A 20,529-nucleotide genomic window follows, 5' to 3' on the forward strand; every position below is an offset into this window, starting at 1 on the left:
GGGGCACACAGAGCCACCCGCTGCGTGGCACCTCAGTCTTGGGATTATGGTTACTTGTGTGCCGGCTTCTCGTTCCCGGGGTAGTGCCTCCATATCCCTCCTCAGCATCCCCCTGACGCCTGGCACACAGTAGGTGCTCAGTAAAGGTCTGTTAATGAGCAGGAGGCTATTTCTACTTGGCACCCCCACTAGACAGGATCTTAGAAGCAGATGTGTTTCATACCAGTCCTGCACCTTCAGGGCTGAGCAAAGGCCCAGCACATAGTAGGTGCACAGAAGAGTCTGGGAACCAAGCTGGCTTTGCCTCCCTAATTGGCACAGAGAACTGCTGTGTGCATGCTTCCCTCGGATTCAGGCCATCAAAGCCTCCCATTTCCTCCCTCATCAGACTCCAGGGAGTCCCTCAGCCTGGCCTTTGGAGGGACCTGGGCAGCCTGAACTCATTGTCCTGGCCCTGTCCCAGGATCTTGCCTGCGCTGGTCTCTGTCATCCCCCATACCCTTTCTACCTGCCTGAGCCCACCCCTCCACCTCCCCAGAGTGGGCTCCCAGCTCTGAGCCCGAGCCTTGGCTGAAGTGAGAGCCCCTCCCAGCCTCCAGCCTCCGTCAGCAGAGACAGAGGGAACAGACACTCTGAGGGCTCGGAATGAGAGCCACCCCTCCCCACCCCCAACATCACCTTCAGGAGAGCAGATGGGGTCCCCTACTCTGACTACCCTGCCTCTCCCACTCCTCCCTGCCTCGGGATCCTCAGGAATACCCCTGGCCCTCAATCATCACAAGCCCAGGCTCCTCGTGTCCTCACCTCCATGCTCTAACCCTCATCCAATGTGTCCCCAGCATTTCTCATCTTCTCCCCTACTTTCTCCATAGCAGGTGTCCCTTATTTATGGGGTTCTCTCTCTCAAATGCCAGAATATAATCTCCTAATGGGCAGCAGCAGTGTTCTGCCTTGTTCACGGCTGCTGTCCCCCGCTCCTGGAGCGGCTTCAGGCACACGTGACAGGGTATTTCTGGAGTGAATGAACAAAGTGATGATGGCGTTTATGACCAAGATACCCCGTGCAAGGAACATCACTACGTAATGAACATTAGCTGCCCAGTTTCATTTAACTCATGTGATGACACTATCATGACCACGATTATTTTCTCTGTGTTTCAGATGAGCAAAATTTAGGTTCTGAGAAGTTCAATGATCTTCCCTGGTAATATGGAGCTGGGACTCAAACCCGGGTTCCGTCCGACTCTGGTTTTGTCTGGACTCCTCACCATTACTCGGCAGTGGGTTTGAACTCAGGGAACATGAGGGCTTTGCTTACCCGGGGTCCGGGCTCTCCAGGGGTCCCAACTGCACCGGGAGTTCCAGGATGACCCTGCCAAGAAAGAGATGGGAGAGAAGGAATCAGCTGAAGCAGGTGGCCCTTCCTCCTTCCGCCCCCGGCGGCCCAGCCCCAGCCCTAGCCCCAGCCCAGGGCCATGAGGGTGGCCTCTTGGAAGGGGAAGGGGTGGGTCTTTCTGAATGCCCAAGGTATACGGAAGCAGGCAGAGGAGAGCAGAACTGTCACCACGACAGTGATAGGAGAGGGCAAGGCATGCACACTTGCTCCTTACCATCGATCCCTTGGGTCCAGGTGCGCCTGGGGGTCCCATCATGCCCCGGTCACCCTGTGATGGAGACAGCAGTTCAGGGAGGTGATGGCTGTGGGGTGGGTCTCTGCAGAGCAGGTGCAGAGGCCTTCCAGAGGCCAAAAAGGAGGGGGTAGGGACTTGTCTGAAGTCTAGAGTAGCATCACCCAGGGTGGGGACAGGCGAAGGGGCGCTGGGATTTCGCTCAGCAGAAGCCAGGAACCCGGCAAGCCCTGGGAGGCCTCGGCATCCACTGTGGCATGCCACACAGAGGGCTTCCCTCGGGCAAGGGTGATCCTGAGCAAGGATGAGCTAATGACACTGTCCCCTGTGATGCTGGCCCATGTCATGTGGTCCTCGTTGGGCACGGCGTCCCCTGGGCTGGGCCTGCTGTGGTGGAGATGGTAAGGGAAGGCGCTCTCACTCTCCCCATTCCCTTGCCCGGACAGAGATGAGATGCTGGGGCATCTAGATGCAACTCTCTTCCTCCTGATCCATCCAGACAGTCTGGGCAGAGATGGTGGGTGGAGGAGTCAGAGGCTGCTGGCGAAAGGGGCTCTGGCTTTGCATCCTGGCTGTTTTTCTGAGGCCCTGTGTTTTGTATCTACTCAGACGGCAAACATTTACTGAACGTCTTCTACGGGCCTGGCACGACACGCCAGCCCCAGAAGATGCGATGGTGAGGAGCACAGACAGACCTTGCTCATGGGCCGCGAGACCCTGAGTGTCGTGGGGAGACGGACACAAATCACCAACGCAGATGCAAACCAGCGGCAGTGCAGTGGGGGCGTGGGTCTCGGTGCTAAGGCCCTTCAGCAGGGGATCTGAGGCACCTGGGCTCGGGGGTGCCCCCCGAGGCCCCCCTTGGGAAGACCTGCTTGACCCGAGGGAGGTGAAGGAGAACAGACCATGATCTAGGCAGAGAGGGTGGAGGGGTGGGAGTAGGAGGGGTGTACCTGGCCGGGGGAGGGGCACGGGCAACGGTTTGTAGGTGAGGAGGGACACGGAACATTTGAGCAACAGGGGAAGGCCAGAGTTGGTTTGATAGCGCACTATGGCCGTGCAAGATGTGACCACGGGAGGGCACAGGGTGCCTTCTGTACTGCTTTTTGCAACATCTTGTGACTCTATAATTACTTCAAAATAAAAAGATCAATTAAAAAGAGAAGAGGAAGAAGAGAAAACAGAGGAGGAGGAGAAGGTGGTCATGGTAGGGCAGAGGCTTCCTCTCTCTGGACCTCAGTTTCTCTATCCAATCAGTGGGAATAATACGGGCACCCCGCAAGGCCAGCTTGGGGATCAGACAAACCCATAAAAGGAAAGCAGGTACCCTCCAGGGCCCGTGGTGGGAAACTGGAAACCACAGGGTGCTGGTGAGCTGGGAGCTAACGTGAGGCCCCGGGCACTGAACCTGGTTCACATCCCAGCTTTGTCACTTCCTACCTGGGCGACCTTGATTGAGTCAGCCTCCCCCCCCACCCCCTCCCCCGTCTGAGCCTCGGTTGTCTGGTCTGTAAAACAGAGCTGCCAGGGGACTAACAAGGCAGCCTAAGGAACTGTGCCCTTTTTCAAAAAGATGGCTCTTTACCTCCCTTCTGTCGCCCGCCCCTATGCTGTGCCAGTGAGCAGGCGGGCAGGCCCGCAGCAAGTGCATTAGCTGCTCCTGCAGGAGGGCAGGGCAGAGCCCCCAGGGGGTGCTGGGAAAGGGGACAATGGCTCTTTGAGGGTGTGGAACGCTAGGGAAGCCAGGGAAAGCCACAGGGGAAACAAGTCTGAAATCCTCAGGGCAACTGGCCCCTTCATCATTTTTAAGATTTCAACCACGAGTTCTATCTGTTTCTATATTCTACCCTGCTGCCCCCACCAACACAACTCACCTTTTCTCCCATGATCCCCGGCTCCCCAACCAGACCAATGAATCCCAGCAGTCCCTAGAAGAAACATTCATGAAGGCAAGAGAAAAGAGGCAGCAACGTGAATGCAAGGATGTGTTGAGTTTCAGAGGCAGCTGGCCCACATCTCCCCGTCTCTTTGGGGCTCCTCCCCGGTGCCTGGTAATGCGGCAGGCAGGCGTGGGGCTGGCACCGAGGAGAGCTGCCTCTCTCCAGGCACTGTCCTGACTTCCCTCACTCCACCAGATGGTTCTGATTCGGGAGCCAAGCAGTGGGGCCGCTGCCAGCATCCCTGGGAGCTCCACACATTCTTCCTGTGCCAGAAGCAGGCTGGGAGGCGGTCACGTTTGGGGGGGGGGGGTGCGGGCGGGCAGGGATGGCCCTTAAGCGGTGCTGGGAAATCTGTCCCCATCTTTCCGGGCTCTGGGGCTGTTTCAAAGAGAGAAACAAACCCGCTAGCCAGGATGGAAACAGTGTCACAGCCTCCGCCAAAAGTCTTGATTGAAACATAGGAAGTAGAGGCCTTTATACTGTCTTGTGAAAGGCTTCCTCTCCTTTCTGAAGGGCACACACTCACGCTGCGGTTCCTTTTGCTTTTTTTTTAACTCCACTGGGTGATAACTTGCCTCTGTGTTCCAGAGGCTCTTCTAGGTGGCTGCCGGCCTCACTGGCCCTGAGTAGACACACAAGCACCGCTCAGCGAAGCTGAACAGCCTGGAGAAGCCACCCAGGAAAGCAGACACTTCCTTGTCCAGACCCCCTACTCTTCCCTGCTAAGGAAGATTTGAGCGGAGCTGGGGAGGGGGGAGGGGGGTCTTGTGCAGTTCAGAGGTAGGACAATGGCTTGGGAAGAACTCAAGTTTGCAGCCAAGAGTTTCTGGGAGAATCAGCTGGCCAACCTGTCAATCAACTAGAGTGAAAACATGGTGCCCAGTTCCAAAGGGTGAGCTGTGTCTCAGAGACCGTTTTCAGGTCTGGCCACGCACCATGTACGTTTTGCGGCTGCAGCCTGGGACTCAGCTCTGGTCCGAGTGGCTCCAAGGCCCATGTACCTGTGCCTCCACCCCAGGGCCTCCAAAGTGTGTGGCCATGAGCAAGGCACAGCACCCCCCCCACCCCCCACCCCATACCCCAGCACCATTGCTGCACAACGGAGGTCCTGGTCCTCTGGGCTCAGAGACCCTTCCGGGCTGAGGTATGAGGCGAGAGGAGTGAGCACCAGGTATGAGGTCATGGCTAATAAGTCACAGACAGTAACCAAGTATTTGACTTTTGCAACGACTTAACTTTAAAAAAAAAATCAGACTATTTTCAAGGTGACGGCAATATTACTAACAACAGGCGGCACTTACAGAGTGCCAGGCCCTACAGCTGACACTTCTCCTGTCATTGTCACCCGGTCTTTAGGTCTGTGGACCCTGGGTAAGTCACAGAGCCTCTCAGAGCCTCATCACCTGCAGAGGGGGGCGCTTTAGGAAAAGGTCTTTCCCGGTCTCCCCGGGGTTGTTCTGAGTATTGAAGATAATGCACGGCACATGTAGGCACTCCATAAACCTTAGTTCCCTCCCGTCCTGTTCTAATTTATTTTAAAAGGGCACAGGGTTAAGACGGAGGCCCGCGCGCCCCACAAGGGAGCACTCAGACATTTAGAGGATGCCGAGAGAAGGGAATAAAAACGGCTCTGTTAAGAGGCCCCTGCCCGACTGGCCCAGAGAAACAGAAATTTCATAGCTACTTTAAATTTATGAGTTGTTGGGTCCTGGAAGGCACGCGGGTCATAAACCTCAAACAAGAAGCCAAACAGGATCCTAATGAATAAGGGCCATACAGCAAGTGCCCCACTTCCCCATTCCGGCCCCCAGGACACCCATGGGGCAGTGTCCCAGAAGATCCTGGCAGGCCCAGTCTGTGGGTTGAGATGAAGCTGGCCAGGAAAGCAGCCCTAGGGGCCCAGGGCTTCCACCTGGTGGAGGGGGGCAGGGTGGAGAAGCAGCTTTGACTGCTGCGGGCACCGCGGGCTCCTCTCCAGCTGGCGTGAGGACATAGGGGTGGACGGTCACCCACAGCGGGCACTGCACAGGCAGGATCTGAGTCCCCGATTTGGGGAAGGAGCCTGCCCTGGTCCTCACGCTGTCTACAGATAAAAGGGCTGTTGTCTGCTTATGGGAGTTTTTCTCCCTCCCTCCTTCCTTTCCCTCGCCAGGCACTGGGACGTGCAACCGGGAACAGGACAGCTGTGGGTTCTCTACTGGAACAGACATCTCAGGGAGGGAGTGTTTACATGCCTGGCTTCTCCCCCGACAGAGAGAGCTTCTTAAAGGGAAGGCCCATGCCTGTGATCATCTTTGTGTCCCCAGCACCTAGGACAGGGCTTGCTGGCGAGCCATCTGCACTCTTACTTAGTAGCTGTTACAGAACAGCAAGGGGTCAGGAGGTCTAAAGTTTGTCCAGTCCCTCCAAGGCGGATCTTGGGAACCCAGCGGCCCCGAGTGTCAACCTCGGCTCTGACACTTGTGCTACTGCCCGGGGGGAGATCTTGTCAAGCTGCCTCGCTTCTCAGAGCCTTAGTTTCCTCATCCGTGAAATGGGGAGACTAACATCTACCGCCCTGGGTTGGGGAGGGAATTGCAGGCAGTGGGGGCGACGGTGTTTGGTACAGAGCCTGGTGCAGGAGCCCCATCAGTGTGGCCGATACTGTGATCCTAAGGAGGACCTTATAACCCTTCATGGGGACCCTCTGCTTCTGCCGTGAACAGGAGATACCTGCCCCTTTCCACACGGGGGAGGGGCCAAGGGCACAGCTGGCGTGGCACCCCCACCACAGGGCTCCAGCTCTGTCTCACAATTCAGACAGGCCCCTCTCTCTTGCTATGGTCCCAGCGAGCCAGGCGGCTAGCGAGGGACTGCGCCATCCACGGGGACCTTCGTGCCGCTGCCCCAGGCCAGACGCCTTCTCCGCCTGGCCCCAGCTTTCGCTACTTCTCTGCTTAGTCATCTTTGCCTATCAGATGGCCAACGTGGGCTAAACCAGGGTTCCTGGAAGGCTCTGGGGATGGAATTCAGGGGGTCCCCGAGCTTGACTAGGAAAAAAAATTACAACTTTTATTTTCACCGATCTCTAGCTGAAATTGGGCATCTCCCTCAAACGTGAGTGTAGCCGACAAACCCACGATACCTATAACTGTCACAGATATTTACATGTCACAGTGCAGTCACCGTCGCAGAGATTTCAAAATGTGTCACTAAGGCTTGTCACTGTTCAAAATTGAGGCTTTGCTATTAGACATGCCACTGGATCTCATTATTCAAGCGTTCATAAAGAAGGATGGCTGTGAGTAGATGGCACTTAACATACCTTCATAAATTGCATTTCAATATAATCGATTGCCTTTGCAATCCTCCATTTTGCATTTTTGTGCATTTAAAAACTCTAATTCTTGACAAGGGGTCCATGGGCTTCACCAGCCTGCCAAAGGGCCCAAGGCACAAAAAAGGTTAGGACCCCAGGACAGAGTGCTGTGCAAGGACCCTCCGTGTTCCAACATCCTAGGATTCTGAGTATCTATTTCCCGAGGGCCCTTACCATCAGCATAACTATGAAATTAAATTTGCTGATCGCATTGCCTTTTTTTTCCAATCAGGAAATATATCCAGGCCGTGACAGCCCTTCCAAACTCCCGGGCTTCCCACAGAATGCGCTCGAATGACACTGGAAAGGTTTCAAAAATCCAGTCCACCCCCTGCTTTAATTCCTTTCTTCCAACCCCAACAGATGTTGCAGGCCTGGTGAGGAAACCCGTCGTGCACGACTCTCACGCCACTGATGGCGTTTCTCAGCAGAGAGATTCTTCAGGGTCCCCAACGCCATTCTTTCTTCTGGCCTGAACCGGTGCCTTGCAGAGTTGAGGGGGTGAGGTGCTTCTTTAAGGCAGTGGAGGAGATCGCTACCTTTCGACCTGCCGTCCAAGCCCAGAGGTTAGGCTTTCAGGCTGTGTCGGGCTACAGAGGAGGGGCCCTGCGGTCTCTTCTCCCAGAACTCACAGCTGCTTCTCTGTAGCACCGAGGACCCTGGGCCTCAATAACGAAGGTCGTGATTCTCAAGCCTCCTTTTTAACGACGACTCGCGGCCCCCTCTCCTCTTCAGAACTTCGCCTGACTTCCCCGCCTCCCAGAGCCCCTGGCTTGAATTTCACTTTCCTTCTAAGTGAGGGTTGCCTGGGCCAAGAGCCCCTGGCAGGTGGTTATGGTTCTGGTTGTCAGCTTCCCTATCTGTAAATGGGGCACGGCGGGCGATTAGTGGAGGCTCTTCCAGTTTTAACGTTCTGGGAGCAAAGTCATGTAACCCCTTTGGGACCAACGCTCCAAAAACTTCCACAGAGCTAGGCCATGGGACTGTGATTCACGGCTTTCTTGTTTGGTGACTTCACCCCCACGGAGAGTCAGTGGCCATATCAGTGGAAAGCGGAGACTAGCTAACTGACCCCAGGAGCTAGGCAGGGGGACGAAAGGCAGGTGCATGTGGAGCATTCACCAAAGGGCTTGGCACAGAGTGAGTTTTCGATAAAGAGAGTCATTGTGTTCAGAGACCAGTATTGACTTACCTGCTCACCCACTGGCCCTGGCCGTCCAGGGTCACCCGGCTCTCCCTGCAAGGAAGCAAAGAGAAAGATGGCTTGGGATGGGTGATGGGAGGTCCAGGTCCCCCTGGGGGACACCCCAGCTGACTGGCCCTAGCCCCCACCGGTAGGGAAGGGTAGGAACCTCAACTCCAGCGTCTGGCCTTACAGATCTCAAACGGCGGGGACATGGGACACTTGGACAGAACCTCTGGCCCCAGACATGGCCCTAGCCACCCATTACTTGCGCCCTGATGTCTGAATCTAATTTGGGCCCTTCATCAACCTGCCGCATGTTGTGGAGGTGGCAAATGAAACTCAGAGAGGCGAAGCGATCTGCTCAATGCCACACAGCAAGCTAGATGTAGGGCTAGAATTGGAAACTTTGGCCTGACGGATTGAAATCCCCATTCCTACTGTATCAAGCTGCCCCACCACAGGGCGAGCAGGGAATTAGGGAGTCGGGGCACCTGCACCCTAGACGCTAACCCACCAGAGCTCTGCTCCCGGCTCACAAAATGACTGGTGAGTTTTGTCCCTGCCCTGGGCTCAGCGTCCCTAACTATAAATAAGGGAAATCAGACTCATTTGTCTTGTAGGCTATTTCCAGCTCTCACGCTTGGTGGCCTCTTGGAGCCTTGTCTGCCAGCTTTATCCCATGCTGGGGTGGCTCCCGCTCCTGCGGCAGCCACGGCTGCCCTGGTCTCCCCATGGCGCGAGCTGCAGAGAGGCGAGCAGACCCGTGGGATAAATCCAGCCAGACTGTGTCACTGCTCCCACCACAGAAACCCAGCTGGTATCTGAGGGAGACAGACCCAGACCTCAGAGGGCAGAATGAGGGCTCGGACTAGCCAGGAGTTTGGCTCACAAATGAACGCGGCTCACCGCCATGGGGTTTGTGCCTCGTCCTCCCCTCCAGCTCCTGCCCCAGGCCTCACGCCCACGAGGACCAGAGGGGCCAGGCACACGGGCCATGTTCCCCGAGTGGAGGGGGACACGGATGACCTGAGCTACCCTGGCTCTGCCCTAACCCTGGTGAGTTGGCCCAGCTGCAAACGTGGCCCAACATGGCCCCCAAGGGGAGTCCTGGGAAAGCCCGTGAGCGAGGCTGCCCATGGGCCCGTGTGCCGGGGTCATCACCCTCCTACGCAGGCTGGTTCTTTTATGACAATTAAAAAAAACCCAAAAACCTGTTAACGAATATAATACATATTTACTGCACAGGATGGGGAAAACCTAGAGGCCCACAGAAGGAGACAGAAACGTCCTATACTCTCACCACCCAGAGAGAGCCCCCGTCCACACTGCAGCCTCTGCTCCGGGCCCCCGGGAACACGGCACAATCAGCCCCCACCACAGGCTGGGGCCTAACCTTCCATCTGTAACCTGCTTCCTGCCTCCACCACGTCCACGCGCACAGGCATTTCCCATCCGGTGAACTTTTCCACTACACCACCTTTCGTGGCCGCATTGTATCCCGGTACTTGAACACTACTCTGCTGTTGGACATTCAGGTTATGGTCATTTTTTCCTCTCTGGTACCAATATGTTGTGATAATGGGGACCATCGCCCTCCTTTCCACAACTGCCCGTGGGATTTGGGGTCCTTCCTGGGGCCCTCATTGGCTGGCTCCCCTTTTCTTCTGTTCCCCCGGTGTCCCCCTCAACCCACCAAGCCTAGTCACCTCCAGGACTCCTCACCTTCATGCCATCCGGGCCGGGCCTACCAGGAAACCCCTTTCTGCCAGGCTGGCCCTGCAACAGAGAGAGGTGAGTGAGTGGGGGGCAGAGGCAGCCTTGCTGGGGTCCCAGCCCTGGTGCAGGAGAGGGTCACAATGCGGGGGGGAGGGAATTGGAGCCCCGGGGGCACCAGGCTATACTGGAGATGCAGGGAGGGGTCTGCACCTGTGTGACCTCAAGGAAGTCTCCCCTCGCAGGCCTGTCCTGTTTGTAAATGGGGATGTTGAAACCCGCTTTCAGGGAATGAGGAAAAGGGAGGAGGGCACAGAAGATAAAGGGCCCAGAGGAATGGAGAGTTTATACCAGTGGTTTTCAAAATGTGGTCTGGGGATCCCTGTGGTCCCTGGGGCCCTTTCAAGGGACTGATAACCTCAGAACTATGGTTCGTAATAATACTAAGACACTGTTTACTGTGTCTCTCTCCTCCTGAGTGTGAGCGGACTTTTCCAGAGGCGACATGACATGTGGTAGCAGGAACAGATTGAATGCAGAAGCAGATGGGAGAACCCAGCCGACTTCTATTAAACCCGACATTAAAGAGATTTGCAAAAATGGTAAAACAATGCCACTCTTTTCATTAGATCATTTTGCTTTGGAAAATATAGCTGGTTGGGTTGTTTTGTTTTGTCTTGTTTGTAGAACTATTATTCTTGTTAACATGACATGGGTTTATTATTCCATCAAATGAATTAATAAATACATTGAAAAGTTTTCAGTTTTAATTACTAATATCAATAGGTGGAACGCACACAAAGAAAAGCGTTCGGGGTCCCTGATTGTTTTTTTGAGAGGGTAATCAGGCCCCAGGACCAAAGCACGCACACACTGCTGGTTTACACAGTCAGCTGGGGTGGACCCTGTGAGAGGCCACCTGGGGCTGAGCAGTCAGGCGGGATGCTTGCAAGGTTAGGTTCTAGACTGAGACACGGGGCCAACCCCTCACTCTGAGCCCGATGGCCTCGGATGACACCCAGACCAGCAATGCCACTCTCATGGAGAATCAAATGTAGGAGAGTAGAGACAAAGCTCAGCACATGGCAGCCGGGCCACCACGGCCGGCCAGCTTCCTGTCTCTTGTCTCTCTCCTTTGGTGTCTGTTCTAGTCCCCTCTCTGGCTGGCCCAAGGCTCCCTCTGATGACCTCTCTGCACAGCACCACCCAGATGTCATCTGTCTGCACACAGCTCGCTCAGCACTGACAAATCCCACCTCCCCTGGGGGCCAGCGACACTCACCTCTGAGCCAGGGGCCCCGGGTGGCCCCATGGGTCCCTCATCTCCCTAGAGTTGGGAGACACAAGAGAGGAAAAAAAGAGAAATTAATCCAGTGAGACTCTCAGAGAACTTGACCTGTAAGGAGGGAAAGGGATGGACAGAGGAGAGCCTTCCTGGACCAAAAGAAAGGGTACCTCTGGTCCCCCTGCTGGGCCCCCTCTCAGGCCACACAAGGACATCTGCATGAATGGGACCCCCCATGTCATCTGAATGTGACAGGCCCAGGTTCGCAACAGTGCTGGGCCGAAAGTCAAACCCTTTCATATGCTGTGGATACAGAGCCCCAGGCTGCAGCTCAAAGATATGAGCCCTATCCTGAGCTCTGCCATTGATTCTGCTAAGGCAAACCTTAGCCTTACCGTGCCTCAGTTTCCCCTGTAGAATGGTGCAGAATGGAGAGGATCATCCTAAACTATGATGATTAGCCTAAGTTGAGTTGCTGGAGGACAGTGATGATCTCTTATTCCTTCCTGAGGCCCCATCCCCTACACCGTTACAAACACCACTCAAGATAGGTGTGCAGCATCTCATGGACATGTGGTGAGTGAAGGTGGGGACAGGGGCATGAGAGAGGGAGGAGACGAAGAAGTGAATGAATGCGAGAGTGGATGAATGAATCCATGAAGATGTGAGCAGGTGGCAGTCTCTTTAGTGGTCACGTGGGTGTAGACTGAGGCACGTAGCTGGCGCCCCTCCCCTCCCCTCCCTTTCCATTCCTGGCCCTCCCGCAGGCTAGGGGAAGCCTCCAAGCTGGTCTCTCTGGCATGGCAGGCCTGACCAAGAGGCCCCCTCCGGAGCTTGCCCCCCACACCCGGTTTCCAGGAAAACAGCCCCACGTGGCAGCTCCCGGAGCCAGCGCTGGGACCCCGCCAGACCCAGAACCAGCCTGTGAAGGGATCCATGTCAGCTGGATGCGTGCCTGTGGTTGTGGCAAGTCGGGGCCTCCTGTACCCTCACCCAGGGCTGTGTGTCATGGGAGCCTTGGGGCCTGAGCCCAGGTGGGTGGTGGGGGGCCTCGTGTGCAGAGAAAACCTGGGGCCAGCCCATGGGGTGTCCAACAGGCCCACCCACAGAGAACGTCTCACCCCCTTCAGCATGAATGAGGAAATAAGCAAATCTCCACTCTGTCCTTCACTAGCGCTGCAAGTCATAGAATTCTCTGGGGATGCCCCCCAGGCAGCTCCCAGGAACACGGAGTTAATAGCACAGGGTCTCTGTCATGGGTTTTGGGCTCAAGCAGACGTGGCTTTGAATCCTGACCCTGCCTACCATTGAGCATGGGACCCAACACAGTGCCTCCATCCTGAGTGCCAGGGTCTCACCTGTAAAATGGAGCTGATAATTTCTACTCTACCCACCCCCCCACCCCCCCCCCAACGCCCCGATAAGCTGTGCTGCGGGCGGGAGCAGAGGCGGTGGCCTCCAGAGAGAAAACCCCGGGGCAATGGGGATGCCGTGGAGGGAGAGAGTGACCTGCCAGCCAGGCCAGGTCAGAGAACAACCTTGGCAGGGTCACGGGGCAGGACTGGAAAGGATGAGCTGGAGGGCAAGTCTGGGGCAGCCCAGGGTTTTGCCCTGGTTGAGGCCTCCAGGACCCAGGATGGAGCAGGCAGGGCTGCAGGGGACGGGCAGGGGGCAGGGGGCAGACAGTCTCACCTCGGGCCCCAGCTGCCCACGGGGTCCCGGCAGGCCTCGAGCTCCAGGCTTACCCTGGTGAGAAGGGAACAAAAAGCTGTCTCAGAGGCGACACCCCCACATCCAGCAGAGGCTGGCGAGACCCCCAACGATTCTAAGCCAGGGAGCCAGCCCTGGAGGCCTGGGGTTTCCGCAGAGACTGGGGCTGCCCTAGGCAGGGACTCACCTTCATGCCTTCTGGGCCGTTGTCCCCAGGGGGGCCGATGTCTCCGGGGAACCCCTGAGGGCAAACAGAGAGCAGGGGTCACCCATAGGTGAAGGGAAGTGCTAAGAGTATAGGTCTTGGAGGGACGCTGACCCGGGTCTCCATCCCTTCCTGCGTGGGATGTGACCCTGGGCAGCTCAGTTAACCACCTTGACCCTGCGGTCCTTTCTTCTCACACAGGTATCTCAGGAACAGCCCATACATCTCAGATAGTTGTTGAGAAAATTAAGTAAGACAATGCAAGAGAATACTTAGCACTGGAAAAAGCTCCCAGAGCCCACAAGGTTGTCTGAGCCAGAATTTCCCAAGTCCTGGGCCCGCGGCAGCCAGAGTGCCTTAGCTAGCCACCCTCAGCTTTGACAAACGTCATCCTTCGCGGTGATCCTGCAGACACGATTATGTTCTGGGTTTGCGGCGACTTTGAAGGGACTGGGAAATGCTGATCTAAATAAGCTCATCTCCTCCTATCCAAAGCTGAAATCCTCCCTCCGTCCTGGCCAGCTGTGTTGGGCTCTGCTCCCTGTCACTAATGAGGGCTCACTGCTCCCAGACCAAGCCGGTTCCCAATGAATGGATCACCGTGCAATGGAGGCTTCTTCCTGATATGGAGCAGAACCCCCTCCTTTTCCCCTTGACAACGTCATACTGCCCCTTAGGACCCCACAAAGCACAAGGGAGTTCTTCTTGCCACAGTGGTCTTTGCACAATTCAGAGACCAGTTATTCCCTCCCCACAGGCCTGCCCTTTGCTGCTCCCTCGACGGTTTCTAGTCAGGGGCCCTGGGCCCCTCAGTCTTGCCACCTCCAAGTGGTCAGCTTCCATTGTTGGCAATCACTAGGATGCCGATGCTTCTCTGGATATGAATAGACCAGCAGAGGCCAGCATGGGAAATCCCCTTCCTTGTTTTCAGTGTTATACCTCTGCTAATTCATCCTAGCACTGCATTCACTTTTAGGGCAGCCCCAACTACCTCCTAAGTTTCCTGACAACTAGAAACCAAAAGCTTCTTGTATAAATCCCTGGGATCAAAATGCCTCCTCCCATGTTGTCTTCATAAGTGTTTTGTTTTTTTTTTTCTTCTTCTTCTTCTTCTCTGACCTTTTGGTCACAGGAAGTCAAAGCACCACATCTTTTTCTTTAAACTGAGAGCCTCGGGGCGCCTGGGTGGCTCAGTCGGTTAAGCGTCTGACTTCAGCTCAGGTCATGATCTCACGGCTGATGAGTTTGAGCCCCGCGTCGAGCTCTGTGCTGACAGCTCAGAGCCTGGAGCCTGCTTCACATTCTGCGTCTCCCTCTCTCTCTCTGACCCTCCCCCGTTCATGCTCTGTCTCTCTCTGTCTCAAAAGTAAATAAACGTTAAAAAAAAAAAATTTAAAAAAAAATAATAAACTGACAGCCTCAAAAACTTGTTTTGCCACCGACTGACTGTGTGACCCCGGGCTGGTTCCTGAACATCTCTGGGCCTTGGCTTGCTCATCTGTAAAGTGGTGACTACATCACCTTACAGGGCCATTCTGAGGCTTGAAGTGGATAGCACAAAGCACTTACTTCAGTGCCTGGCCACCCGCTAAGCACTGAATAAAAATCCATATCTAAAAGGATTTGGGGTCCCGTGTCCTGCCTGGAGTGGGCCTATCTCTAGGGAGAACCCGGATGTCAGGATGCTGATCAAATTCTGGCACTCACACAGATCAGACACACTGATGAGTGAACAAGCGAATTCAGCGAGGGCTGCAGAGTCAAAGGGCACCGCCCCCCCCCCCCCCCCCCCCCCCCCCCGCCCATGGTCTCAGAAGGAGCAGAGACCCAGGAAGGCGCTGACACGCTCATCAGCTTCTGTCTCCAGCTGTGCAGAGCCATCTTCTGGACACCGAGTTAGCCAATCCAAACAGGACCCAAAGATAGGAGAGGCGGACCCCGGATCTGCCCAGGGACCCAGGAGAGAACCAAAGCAGACCTTATTGGCTACAAGTAGCAGTGACCCTGAGGAAGTCACTCCACTACCCAGTGACTCAGTTTCCTTATCTGGGACATGGTGGCGGGTAATACCTCCCTCACATAGTTGTGGTGGCAATTCAGCATGTTCTTATCCCAAAGACACTACGCAGCTTGCTGGCATGAGGAGGTGCCCAAAGCACATGAGGCGACATGCGCCCCACCTCCAGTGGCCAGCCTGCTGGCAAAGCCAGACCGCTAGCACAGTCTTCTTCCTCAGTGGCCAGGGGAAGGAATCGAGGCCACGGAGGACAGGCCAACTCCATTCGTCTAGAGCTGGGACTGTGTCACAGCCAAAGTCAACACAGTGGGAAGTCAGAACTTTCAGGAAACCATCCCTCATCTATCTGGGCGATACCAGGAGTGATCTTTGGAAGGGTCTGGGGAGCTCAGCAGACAGAGAGTTTTGCCTCTGAGATCTTGTGAACGAGCAAGGTCGGAAGCCAGGGAGTGTGTGTGTGTGTGTGTATACATGGTGGGGGGGGGGCTTGCTGGGGTTGCCCCCTAGACTCCCTGGAGGACCTGGGTGCTGAGGACCCCGGACAGACAGCAGCCCTGGCACAGAGCACCCCATTCTCCAGAGATGGTCCCAGTCGGAGGGGCCAGTGGAAAAGCTCAGCCATTATATGCCTCAGCCTGTCATACGTGACATGTGGGCACTAGCTGATAGACGGTTAGCGGACTGGTGTGGATTTTCACATGTGCCAGAACCTCTCGGGGCTCTACCTACCTAAGGCAAGTTATATTAATTGCTAGATGATCCTTCATGATTTCTCATTCTCCACTCAAACCCCAGAATTTTATCATTGCTTCTTGCTCCCCATTCCTGGAAGTGCTGAGCCTTGAACCTTTTCCAGGGGGAGTGTGGGTGGTTGGAAGGGTTCCAGGGCTCAGGCTCGAGAATGCAGGAGCTCCTGTTAAGGGTGCAGGACCGAGTTCAGAGGGCTTTCCTGATGTTTTTTCTGGAAACTCTAAAGGTGGCCACGGAGCTAGGCAGAGTCTCTGAGGCCAGCTTCCGTCCCACTGCCAGCGAGAGCTGCCAGGGCACAGAGTCAGAAAAGGAAAGATCTCTGATCTCAGAACTTCTATTCTCAGCCCCCATCTCCCGTTTGCTGTGTGTCCTCAGGTTAGCTCCACCCATCCCCTGATTTCCGTATCTCAGTTTCCCAAGGACAACACTCAGTCTCAGGTGTAGTCAGACACAGCAATATGGCATCACATACCTCGGGGCCAGGAGGCCCAGGAAACCCAAGGGATCCCTTGTCTCCAACTTTGCCCTGTGGAAGAGAAGAGATGGCGGGGGACGCAGGGGTAAGTGAGGGCCCACTTGCCACGATCCCTTGTGTTACCCCCCAGGCTGTGGGTAGTTGGAAAAGCTCAGGAGCATATGAATGAAATCTGCCTAGACTGATAGGAGCTAGTGTTGAAGCCCCGCCCCCTACACTTACAGACATGGGACCCTGGGCAAGACACTTCATCTTGCAGAACCTCAGTTTCCCCATCTGTAAGATGGGAGGGATAATAATTCTGTAGCCTTTGGGGTGATGGCTGGCACTCTTTAAAGAACTATTGTATGGGAAGGGTCTGATACATAGTAACATTCAACAAACACATGACACCCACTGCTGATATTCATGCTACTATTGTTTTCAAGGCTTGGGAGCCCCAGATTCTGATTCTCCCCAGAACTCGACATTGACTGCGGCCTATGTACGCTGGGTGAGTTCCTGCCTCTCTGGGCTTCAGCGTCCTCATCTGCAAAATGGGTGAATCTCATTGCTGTCTTTCTCTGCTTGTCTCCCAGAGCTGCTGCAGGAGGAAACGAGGTCCAGGATGCGACCGCCCCTGGCCATGTTGCATGATTGTTTGGAGAGGGTGAGGTTTGGGGGTGTCAGAACAAAAGGTACTTACCAGAGGCCCTGGCTTCCCCCGTGCGCCTGGGAACCCTGGCAACCCCTGGCTCCCCTGGAAAAGGCCAAGAGCAAGCTGGGGTTAGTAAGGAACAGAAACGGCCAGGTGAACAGCTGCTCAGTCATCCTTGCCCAGCTGAGGCCCAGAGAACACCAACCTTTGGGGGAGACGAGCTCCCCCCTCACTTTCCCTGCTTGTAAGCTCCAGCTGGGCACCCCTGGGGGCTGGGCCTCGGGGACACAAAGCAGAAACAGTAGCCCCTATTCCTCACCAAACTGTCCTGGCACCCGGGACCCCAGGGCTCCAAGCAAAAGCACTGTCAGTGCCCTTATGCGTGAGGAACTCTGCAGACGGGGGCCCGGCAGGGGAAGCGGCGAGGCCCGGATGGCTCGAAATCCGGAGACACCGAGGCTGGGTCAGGACAGGCCGGCCAGGAGGGAGGGAAGAGGAAGAGGGAGAGCTGGCCAACATCTGGGCCTCGTTGACTGGCTGGGTGAGGGCCAGATGTGGCCACATGGTGCCGGACACAGGCAAAGAGGAGCCGGCCTCGGCAGGCTGCCCCGGTTCATCCATCAGTCAGTAAGGCCAGTTACTCACTTACTCAAACGTGTCCTAAATGTTCTGTGCAGGACTCTGAGCTCAGCTACACCAGGGCGGTCTGGGGCAGTGTCCTGAGGGAGCCTGCTGTCTGGTAGGGGGGTGAGCACAAGTCCCCATCTACCAAGTGCTGCACAGGTAACGGATAGGCTGCTCGGGGCATGCAGAGAGGGAAATGGCCACCATCCGAGCAGGTGGAATAAATGGTATCTGAGTGAGGTTCTAAATGATGGGTAGGTTGGGCCATGCAGAGGCTGAGTGGAGGGGTGCCAGGCAAGGCAGCCGTGTGTGCAAAGCCGTTGGGGGGGGGGGTGTGCAGAGGGCACTTCCGTGGAGCACAGGGATGTTAAGAGCAAGGGGCAGGAATGGGTCTGAGAAACTTGCTCACTAGGGTCCCGGGTGCTGGGGAGTCAGGACATCACTCGGGGAGCAGTAGGGAGCCATGGGTGGTTTGTGAGCAACGAGCAGAGCTTTGTGGCAGTGAGGAAGACAGACTGGGAGGGAGGAAGCTGGGGGCCTGGAAAAAAGTCAAAGAGAAAAAAGCCTGGAAGAGATGGTGATGGGGGTACTGAGGCTGGAGAAGGCACGATTATGTGAAAGGAAGCCATGTTGCAGGGGGATCCTGGCCCATCAGGGACCCCGAGAAGAAAGCCAGGACCAGAGAAGAGCAGGGCAGGGGGCAGGGGGCAAATGTGCCGCAATTACCTTGTCTCCTTGGAATCCGGTATCTCCTGACACACCGGGAACCCCTTGTTCACCCTAAATATACACCAGCAAAGAACGTTACGACGGAGACCGTGCGGGGTTCCGGGCGCCTCCCCGCTTCCAGACCCACTGGCAAGGCACGGCTTTGCCGAGGCTGTCCCCAAAGTGGATCTCACCAGCGGCAACCTTGTCAAAGTAAAGGGCAGAGGCCCCCCGGGAGAGCCAGGGCCTGGGGGGCACCACGTCGACCTGTCTGCATGTCTGCCTGGGGTTGCTCAGGTGGCTGACGACTCCACTAACAAGCTCAGCTGCCTGGCCTTTCCAGGAGAAGCGGCACTTACAGATCAGAGGAACGGTTTCTTGATCCAAGTCCTTCCTCAGCTGATGTCACACAGGGGCAAGTGTAGCCTGTATAGTGCCCCACCCCCCATCACTGGGGTTTCTAAGTGTCTGCATCTATGGCTTGATATTTTTCACCACCAGGCTGGGAGCCGTCACTCTCCCTTCTGTGCGAGCCTCGATGCCAGCCATCAGCTTAGGCCCGCGTCTGATTAGTTGCTTTTAATTAGCTATAGCACGAGAAACATAGTCTTGCTGAGACTGTGTGCCAACAGCCAGTAAATGGGTCTCGAGTTAGTTCTGGCATTTCTTTCCTAAGGTGACATAGGGCACAGGCTCGGTGACAGTGGTCTCTTCTGGTCCCTCCCTATTTGCAGCCACATCCTCGTAAACGAACTGTCGGACAACCACATCGGAAGATGTTTCTTCTTACCGCGGGAGTCACATCACGCAGTCCTTATCATTTCCAGCCTTCTATGTGGGACATTCCCAGCAATACCCTGGCCCCAGGGCTCAGAGAACATTCCCAGCCCCAGGAATAGTTGGGAGAATGGGGAGAAAACCCAGGAGGATGTGGAGAATCCACATCCTGCAGCTAAGGCCACAAACCGGCAGAAAAACTTCCTCGGTAAAACAAAAGCCAAAATTTAAAAAAAAAAAAAAAAAAAAAAAGAAGGAAAGAAAGAAAAGAAAGAAAGAAAGAAAAGAAAGAAAGAAAGAAAGAAAGAAAAAATCTTTAAAAAAAACCACTTACTTTGGTTTTTCCAGTTTGGAAAACCCTGTAAAATATCCCAGAGGTTTGAAAGCCAAGGAAGTTTTTTTGTGTGTGTTTTGTTTTGTTTTGTTTTAATATCTAAAAGAGGAGCAGAGGGGTTTAAAAAAAAAAATTTAAAAAGACACCTAAGAAACCAGGACAATGGATTCGGAGAAAGCTGGGGCTGGAGCGGGAGTCTTGGTTCCAGAACGTGCCTCCACGCAGGAAGACAGAGCCAAGTGGTTGTAAGTGGGACCGAGGCCAGGCCGGGTCATGGAAAATCTGGGATTCTAGGCAGCATGACCAGGGAGCATGAAGGGATGGCCCCGTCATCCCTGGGGGGTGGGGGAAGGGGGCTGATCGGAACCTCTCTCTCAGCCACATTAAAATCCCTCCCCAGCTAAAGGGGCAACAAAGAGAGCTCTTTTTTCTTTTTGTCAACCCCAAAGTCGTATTTAATTTTTTTTTTTTTTTAAACTATGGGCAGGAAAACAATTTCTTCCACTTCTTTTCTTTCTTTCTTTTTTTTTTTTTTTCCCAGAGCTTTCACATCCCGAAATGTCCCAGGCACCAGCAGTCAGCAAGCCAGCCGAGTTCCATGTAACACATTTATTTCCATGTTCCTGGAGGAACAGTGAGCTGGAGGCCAGGTCTGCAGAAGGGCCTATAAAAAGCTCAGTGCTTACACCCTCGCTCCCCCTGCCTCCTTTCTCCCTTATCCATGACTTCAACATTTCCAGAGTACTGGTGTCTCAAACCCCAGAGTAAACAGGTAGCCGTGGGGAAGCCCCTGCCTCCAACAGAAAGCCCCTCCATCTCAAGGGGAAGGTCACAGAAGAGGGGGCTTAGCAGCCAGCAGGGCAGAGGTGGAGCTGAGGTCGGGGGTGGGGGGGGGGTGGGGGGGGGTGGGGGATGGGACTACAGCCAGGGGCTTGGGTGGGACTGCAGGGGATGGAAGAGGTGGAGACAGATGGAGAGAGGCCTGGGGTGAGCACTGCACCCCCTGGCTACCTAGGGCTGGGGTGGGTAGGACAGTCTGGGTGTGTCCACTTCCGCCCAGAGCTTTGCATTTTCTAAGTCCCAGGGGTGAGTTTCTTTTACTGCATTTCTTCTAATTCTCTGGGGCTGTTTGCCCAGCACAGACTCGGAGGAGCTGGAGGACGTGACCTCCAAGGGCCTCAT

At 55.2% G+C, this 20,529-nt stretch overlaps 1 protein-coding gene across 9 annotated transcripts in view; it reads right to left on the bottom strand.

Moving 5' to 3' along the window:
• COL27A1 (collagen type XXVII alpha 1 chain) overlaps window positions 1-20,529 on the bottom strand; it is a 140,129-nt gene that overhangs the window by 49,106 nt on the left and 70,494 nt on the right. For all 9 annotated transcript variants that reach the window (XM_053204727.1, XM_053204730.1, XM_053204731.1 and 6 more), the window contains 11 exons: window positions 18,255-18,308; window positions 16,953-17,006; window positions 16,265-16,318; window positions 13,008-13,061; window positions 12,803-12,856; window positions 11,108-11,152; window positions 9,835-9,888; window positions 8,119-8,163; window positions 3,503-3,556; window positions 1,611-1,664; window positions 1,319-1,372 (listed from right to left, as the gene is read on the bottom strand). In XM_053204727.1, the coding sequence (XP_053060702.1) occupies window positions 1,319-1,372; window positions 1,611-1,664; window positions 3,503-3,556; window positions 8,119-8,163; window positions 9,835-9,888; window positions 11,108-11,152; window positions 12,803-12,856; window positions 13,008-13,061; window positions 16,265-16,318; window positions 16,953-17,006; window positions 18,255-18,308 (576 nt within the window). The remainder of the gene's footprint in view (window positions 1-1,318; window positions 1,373-1,610; window positions 1,665-3,502; window positions 3,557-8,118; window positions 8,164-9,834; window positions 9,889-11,107; window positions 11,153-12,802; window positions 12,857-13,007; window positions 13,062-16,264; window positions 16,319-16,952; window positions 17,007-18,254; window positions 18,309-20,529) is intronic.

This window comes from Acinonyx jubatus, chromosome D4 (assembly GCF_027475565.1).
Source record: "Acinonyx jubatus isolate Ajub_Pintada_27869175 chromosome D4, VMU_Ajub_asm_v1.0, whole genome shotgun sequence".
Classification (NCBI taxonomy): Eukaryota; Metazoa; Chordata; class Mammalia; order Carnivora; family Felidae; genus Acinonyx; species Acinonyx jubatus.